This window comes from Cottoperca gobio, chromosome 15 (assembly GCF_900634415.1).
Source record: "Cottoperca gobio chromosome 15, fCotGob3.1, whole genome shotgun sequence".
Classification (NCBI taxonomy): domain Eukaryota; kingdom Metazoa; phylum Chordata; class Actinopteri; order Perciformes; family Bovichtidae; genus Cottoperca; species Cottoperca gobio.
The window spans coordinates 7,067,852-7,075,351 of NC_041369.1; the positions used below are offsets into that span (position 1 = coordinate 7,067,852).

A 7,500-nucleotide genomic window follows, 5' to 3' on the forward strand; every position below is an offset into this window, starting at 1 on the left:
ACAGTGTGGCCAGGAGGACTCTGGTGGACATCCTGAAGATCAAAAGTAAGCATCATTATCGATTTGGTCACTATCAGAGAAAATATGTGCACTTATCTACAGATAATGAATAAGATACCTCTGCATCTCATCTTGAGTCAGATTCTTGCGCATCTCCCTTGAGAGGTGATAGAGCCGATGGAGGGTGGAGGCGTGGAAGAGAGCATTTCCCGATTTCCAGAACACAGTAGACACCTTGTTGTAGTAGTTGGCCATCAACTGGGGCTTGGGAGGCTTCTTGGAAAGAGCAAACAGGCCATGGATGTCTTCAACAGCCTTGAATGCTTCCTAAAAAAAAAAAAAGACAAATGGTAGTACATTAGTAACAATATCATCTTCACTTCACATATTTGATTACACTGGAAGACATTTAATTACTATATCGTTTGGTTTTTCTACAGGGCATACACTTTATATAACACATTACTGTTGACTACTTCCTAAAACATTTCTGAAGATGTTTTATACATTTAAATTTTAAGCAAACAGACTTAAATGTACGCCGATAGCCTCCCTTTGAGAGATTCAGTGTAAGGTGGACAGACCTGCCAGAGCTCCATGCTGATGGCGCTGTCCAGCTGCACCAGGCGTGTCTCCAGGTGCATAGACTGACTTTCAGGGTTGTTCAGGTTGATGGCTGTGCTCTGGTTGTGGTGGCGCTGGATCTGACCAAGATGCATACGCAGGTTGTCACACAGCTTACGAAATTCTGCTTTACGGGTGTACTGAAGGCAGAACTTGAATGCTGCAAAAGGATGACAAGATATTGTTCACAGCATTTCGTGTGCAACATACAATATGTAGTTTATCAGCTGAATATTTATTAATTAAATGATGTTCTGTGTGACTCAACTGTAATGATACTATAGTAATGGTATGGTAATCTCAGCAAAATTAGGTAAAGATAAAAGCAATATGTACATTAACATTTTCAATGTATATTAAAAACCTATTAAACATTAATTCCCTTATTACTGGCTGCAAATGGAAGTGTTTATCATTTTAAAATCTATCAACATGACAAATATACATTGTATTGTCAGTAACATTTCTGCAGTTCAGAAAATAGGAGATTCAATTAAAACAAAACATTGTTACTAAAAAAAAAAAAGGTATTCAGTGTGTGTCGCTACCTTGCTGGGCAATGTCATGGTACAGGCGCTCCACCTTGGAGTTGTTCCGCAGCAGGTCCAGGCACTGGCGGTAGGACTCCCATAGGAACTTCACCCAAGGAGTGAGCAGCAAGCGATCGGTTCGATCCTGAGTGTCCTCTCCACTCACAGCACTCAGGAGAACACTGAAGTCACAACAAGCTCAATGTTAATAATCCATTTTTAAATGATCAAGCAGATGCCAATTACCTGACACCAGAATACTGTTTAATACACAATCATCTGATGACAATAACACATCAGTTTAGATTCTGTATCAAGTTAAAAAGGAAATCCAACAACATATATGGAGACCCTTTTAGGCTGCAAAGAAACATTTCTGCATCCTTACCTTTCGGGAGTCTGGATATTGTCCAGATCCTCAATGTCCAGGACCATCTGCTGGGACTCCCCCTTGGCAGTCTCGGTCTTCTCCTCCGCCAGCTTCAGGTAAGCCCTAACCACATCCTCTAGAGATTTGATATTCACCTGAAAGCAAAGAAACACATTACATTTACATATAAAAAACGTGGATGTAAACAACGATCTGTGCAAACATCACAGATTTCACACACCTGCTGGCAGATGTTCTTGTACTGGTAGAGACCCTCCTTGGCCAGGTGGCTCTTGCGAAGATCCACGCAGAGCTCCAGGTACTTGAGCATGATGGGCTCGTGGATCTTCTGCCATGTTCGATGTTTCTTGCTCTTGATGACATCGTACAAAACATCCAAAGCTGGCTGCTTCTTGCCAACCTCAAGAAACTCTGTGTAAATACATCGAGAAATAGACCAACATAAGCTTCATCACGGATGGTAACCGTATACATATACAATTAACCATAGCATCTCGCATCAACCCCACAACCGTGGTTAGCTCAATGTGCATGACACTGTTAGGCCCGTGGTGCTTGGTGAACGTGACATTAGCATTAACTCTACAAGAATGAAAAGCACCCCCAGCTGAGTCATTGTCAGTCACGTTTTAAAGCTGCCACGAGTGTTAACGGTCACCTAAACTACATTTCTAAAATGTCACGGATGTAGTCAGTTGTCAGTACCACAAACATCGCCAAGCCGGTTAGCTTAATACTAACGTAGCCGTGTAGAGATATGGCTTCCCCGCCTTTCAGGCTAGCCAGGCTAACTCACCGCAGCATTAGTGACGACGGCTAAAGTCAGCTAACGTTAGCATGAATGTGACACTTGTGAACATGAAGTTATGCATCTGCTCACCGTTCGCTCGCTTCAGAGCATTCTCTGGTCTTTGGAAATACGCCGGCATGTTGGTGGCGTTTTAGGGAGACTCAAATTGGCTGAGTTGAGTGAATTTTGACAAATTTCACCAATCCATCCACGCCACGCACTCACCCGCTGCAACAGTGCTGGCTGAGAAAGGAAGAACCTCGTGAAGGGCCTGGCTAGGGTTGCCAGCCGCGTCACGCGCTATCCCCCTATCACGGTGTCTCCCCCACGAGTAGACCGTGAAGGGACTCAGTGAGACCAACAGCTACAATAAATATAAAAGGTGAATGCCTCCTGTATTCGGGGTATTCAAATCTTAATATGCATATATGTAAACTTTATAAACAAAACAAACATCTGTGGGTGATTCTGTCTGTGTTTGAGCAAATATCTACAAATTGTAACTCCCTAAATGATTGTTAACATAAGTATGGTACTTTAAAATATTTGATAGAGATAAGATCATTTTGGCACATCTTTTATAGCCTACATGGTTACACATTTGTATACAACCCTGACTGACTCTCTGTATCATCTGCTTATGACTTAATATGCTGTAGTATCCTGACTTTGTTCTCTCCATGTATATGTTTGCTGTATTTGAGTTATTATGAATTATATATTAAAGAGTATCAACTAAATAAAGTGTGGGAAATAAGGTTTTGAAAAATAGCTTGAAATGTTCTGAATAGCCTAATACCCTAACAGCTTCCCAAAACCTACAAACGGGGGGTTTTCAACAAACCTGGCAGCTTTGGTTGTATAAAGTTCCCGTATGCGCTCTACTGATGGTGTGTTCAGGTAACCCTCGTTATTTATTTATCCAATTGTGTAGGATTCACGGAAGATTAGATATTAGAGGATCGGGTTAATAAAACATGATCAGGACATCCCTACTTTTGACTAGCCTGTGTTGTTCTAATGTGAAATCCTTATAACATTACAATCAGCGCACATGTATCAGCTGATTTACCAAATTTGACTGATCCAAGTCAGAAGTGTAGGCAGCATCATTTATTTGCATTTCACATGACAGTAATCAGAATCAGAATCAGAATTTGGTTTATTGCCAAGCAGGTTTTCACATACAAGGCATTTGCTTTGGTGTGTAATGGTACATACATAAACACAGTAGGAGAAATTAAAAATAAGAGCAAATACAGAAATATTACTAAAAAGAACTTCTATAAAATACAAATTAAAAAATTGTGTACAAGAAATATAAATATAGAAAAAAGAATGTACAGAATGTAATAAAGAAATATGTACAGTATATCTTAATTAAAAGAGGAGGAGCTGTGCAATAGTGGTAGTAGCAGAAATGTGCAAAATAGTCAGTGCAAGTTTGCAACCAATCACCAAGTTTTGTATGTAGCCTATAGTTGTGTAATTTTACATAAATAAAAATACATTTAAATAAAGAAATCATTGTTTAACAAGGACTGCATGGCAAACGGTATTTGGTCAGTGACTCTTGCTAATAGCGGGTGTATCATGTCACATGAGAATTGTTGCCTTAAATATGATTTAGATAGTGTGGAAATCATGAATTTATCATCAAACTTAGTATTACTTGCTTATTTGTAGACTCATGAATTTATCACCAAGTTTAGTATCACTTGCTCAATCTTAGATGTACACTGCACTTTTATACTTTGATTTATGTACTGAACACATCACCATGTAAGTGGTGTACTTTTATATCTTGATTCATGTGACATACATATTACTATGTATGTATATTTTTATACTTTTATACCTTGATTAAAGTGCCATACGCATTACAATGTATGATGTTATATTCTTATACTTTTGATCAGAATTATATGCATGTCCATGATTAAAGAGAGTATGTTGTTTATCCTGTACACACGACATCTATTACAGTCTGTCCGTCCTGGGAGAGGGATCCCTCCTCAGTTGCTCTCCCTGAGGTTTCTAACATTTCCCCCTTTAATTTTGGGGTTTCTTTTAGGAAGTTTTTCCTTGTGCGATGCGAGGGTCTAAGGACAGAGGGTGTCGTAACCTGTACAGTCTGTAAAGCACACTGAGACAAATGTATCATTTGTGATATTGGGCTATATAAATACATTTGATTTGATTTGATTTACTCACACAGAGTGAGTTGAGCTGTGGCACACAGGATGCAGGGAGCTAGCTTTGTTTAGACTATAACCAGATAAGGGGTGCGTAAGAAAAGAGGCCCATTCCTCTATCATAGCAGGTGTTGTGTTGAACAGCAGTATCCCAAGGCATGAGGAGACCTTGAAGATGTTATGGTAAAACTTTAGCACCCTGTGTCAGGCTGAGACACAGACCAGAGATTTACTGTTCAGCATGTATACTTAATGTAGTGTAAGTTCCCAATAAATGTAAACAGGTACCAAATCAAGACACCAAAGATGAAACTGTGCCAAGAGGCATGATCACGCCTACCGCACCAACAAAGGTGGCCTACAACAACCAATAAGAAGAAGAAAACATTCCTCTTATCTAGAGATATAGGCTAAATGTTAGAGCTCATTCGGGGCCTTTTTGTAAAACTGTGACACAGTTAACTACGTTGATGTTATGTGGAGCAGTGGAGCTGATTGGCCCTCATGGGTATAATTTGATGACTTGATATTATAACCCAAAGATTCCTGGTCCATCTCTTTTACAGATTTTGAACACGTAACAATAGCAATTGTATCATCTTTAGTAATAACTTACAGAAACTCAATTTCACAAATCTATTCGAAAAGAATTATTCAAAACATGTTACAAAATAAATATTTACATTTACATTTAACTCCCAAAGCAAAATAAATCTATCTAAACATTTGAAATGGAGTGTATCCCGTGAATAATAAGTTGGAAGCTTTATAACTTGAAAAATGTTCTCAAAAGGACTTTGTTTATGGACTCATCATGGCCAACAGCAAAGAGGAATTTCTGGTTATTGACATTCTTATTCTTGTAAAATTGTATATATACAGATCAAAGTATATGAAAGTGAAATGTTAAGTGTATTTCAGAATTATTTTCATTCTTATGTGGAAGCCCCTAAGTCATGAAAAATAAAAATGCAATGAAACTTTTAACATACTATATATATATAAATATTATTTAAATCCTTTTTGTATGCACCTGATCCAATTGATCTAATGCAAAGATATTTCAGCCCTAATGTTTGTACCTGAGAAATTGTTCAATTAAAAAGAAAAGCTTAACTTTTTCGAAAACCGTGAACACACCACTACCGCTGAAGTTTCGCCAGCTATGATTGGTTGTCAGCAGCGTGTCTGCTCACGCACACTCCTCCTTTCCCGGAAGAAGGAAGAGATTTCGCACAGGGAGGAAAGTCAGTTGACAGCAGAAATCACACCCAGGCCAGTGTCAAGTCTTAAAACATTTTCTATCTTAATAAATCTGTCCTGCATCGCATTCTGCTATTTGGACGTAGCAGGAGCTCTCAAGGTACTTCACAGGTGCACGAGGGTCCGCACAGAGAGATGGTTGGTGTTTTCTCTCCAGTTAACTTGTGCTTCTCAACTCTTTCAGGTATGGAAGATGGCAGCAACTGAAACGCAGTTTATGTTAAGCGTCGGATTAATCGGTAAGTTTCAGTTCAACTGGTCGTTTCTTGTTTCTCGTTTTGGGGTTCAAGTGAAGTTTGAGCTCAGTACGTGCAGGAGAATCACATGATGTCAGTGTGACCCAAATGTCCCTCATTGGTTAATTGCTCCTGCATGTTAGTCAGCATACATGGGCCCTGTCTGATATGATGTTATATGTCTGTCATGTTAAAGGAATAGTTCAAATGTTTTTAAGTGAAGTTGTATGAAGTACTTATCCACAGTCAGTGTATTACCTACAGTAGATGGCAATAGTCACACCCCCAGTTTGGAGAAACAGACAGGAGGATTTGTGTTATTGTGTGACTTTGGTGTTTTAAAGTGTTTGCTCGTCAAGTCGCACAATAACACAAACAAACTAACTGAGCGAGGCAGCGGTAGACCAGCAACTCCTGTGTGCTGCGAGGTAAAATTACTGTTTTTGTCAATGGAGTCTGGTGGCTTTGAAGAGAGTACATAAATGATATAACAGCTTCAGTTTTTCCTTCTAAATATAACTCACGCATAAGCTGATATTGGCTAAAATACATTTAACTGCTTCCCCCGTCAACAGCAGTACATTGCTTTGCTTCTGTGTGGTAATTCCTGTCTGCTTCTCTAAACTGAGGGTGTGCCGACCGTCTACTCTAGGTAATACACTGACTGTACCCCACTTCAAAACATCCAAACTATCCCTATCTGTCCATTTTCTAATAAGTTAATATTCATTAAGATGTTTAATTTTGGTTTTATTTTTCCTCTGCGCAGAGAAAGATGTGAATGGAGACACACTGTGGGTATGGTGCTATCCCTCTGTGGGCTCAGACCTGAGGCAAGTCCTGCTCAGCAAGTGCTGTCTGACACGGGACGGCCGGGATTTCCACACCTTCGTGTTTGGTCAGTTCTGTCGCACCTGGTACTACATCACCACAGTGGAGGTTCAGGAACCTACAGCACTAAACAAGGTAGTGTCCAGAGACTCTGCTGATATTAAACTCTCCAACAAGGAACAATGAGAGTGCAGCTTTATATCTAATATTTGAGTTTTATTTTTGTCTCTATTTTCTCCCATCAAGGTCACTCATTTTTCAATAGTTGTTACGGCAAAAGACTTCAACCCTGAGAAGTATGCTGCACTCAGTAGAATACTCTGCAGGTACAGTGTTCAGCTCGGATATCGCTGTGTGTACACATTTCTTTAGAGAAGGTGTTTATTTCATGTGAGTGATGTGATTATCCAGGATGTACATCAAACATGGCAGTCCAGTGAAGATGATGGAGGCTTATGTCACCGTCCTCACCAAAGGAATTTGCCAGAGTGATGAAAATGGCTCATTTCTAATTAAGGACTATGATGTTCGGAAAGCGTACTTGGCCGGTTCAGTCAAAGGTAAGATATTACAGCTGTTGAAGAGGAAAACACTCACCAATATTTTGTTAGGTGTCCTTTTGGTGGCATGTCTAGCCTTC

The 7,500-nt window shown here is 39.6% G+C and overlaps 2 protein-coding genes across 3 annotated transcripts in view; one reads left to right on the forward strand and one right to left on the reverse strand.

The window, feature by feature from the left end:
• eif3s10 (eukaryotic translation initiation factor 3, subunit 10 (theta)) overlaps nt 1-2,645 on the reverse strand; it is a 9,405-nt gene extending 6,760 nt beyond the window's left edge. The window contains exons 1-7 of the mRNA XM_029450250.1: nt 2,426-2,645; nt 1,766-1,956; nt 1,543-1,679; nt 1,173-1,336; nt 585-784; nt 119-327; nt 1-32 (exon numbers count right to left, since the gene is read on the reverse strand). The exon at nt 1-32 is cut by the window's left edge and continues 140 nt beyond it. Coding sequence (XP_029306110.1) covers nt 1-32; nt 119-327; nt 585-784; nt 1,173-1,336; nt 1,543-1,679; nt 1,766-1,956; nt 2,426-2,474 — 982 coding nt within the window. The 5' untranslated portion in view covers nt 2,475-2,645. The remainder of the gene's footprint in view (nt 33-118; nt 328-584; nt 785-1,172; nt 1,337-1,542; nt 1,680-1,765; nt 1,957-2,425) is intronic.
• Nucleotides 2,646-5,727: 3,082 nt separating this feature from the next.
• Nucleotides 5,728-7,500, forward strand: part of dennd10 (DENN domain containing 10) — a 4,551-nt gene continuing 2,778 nt past the window's right edge. Inside the window, exons 1-5 of one of the 2 annotated variants that reach the window (XM_029449996.1) lie at nt 5,728-5,805; nt 5,978-6,032; nt 6,799-6,995; nt 7,107-7,186; nt 7,272-7,420. In XM_029449996.1, coding sequence (XP_029305856.1) covers nt 5,987-6,032; nt 6,799-6,995; nt 7,107-7,186; nt 7,272-7,420 — 472 coding nt within the window. In that variant the 5' untranslated portion in view covers nt 5,728-5,805; nt 5,978-5,986. Of the gene's footprint in view, nt 5,894-5,977; nt 6,033-6,798; nt 6,996-7,106; nt 7,187-7,271; nt 7,421-7,500 lie in introns of both variants that reach the window. The other variant, XM_029449995.1, reaches the window with a different exon arrangement.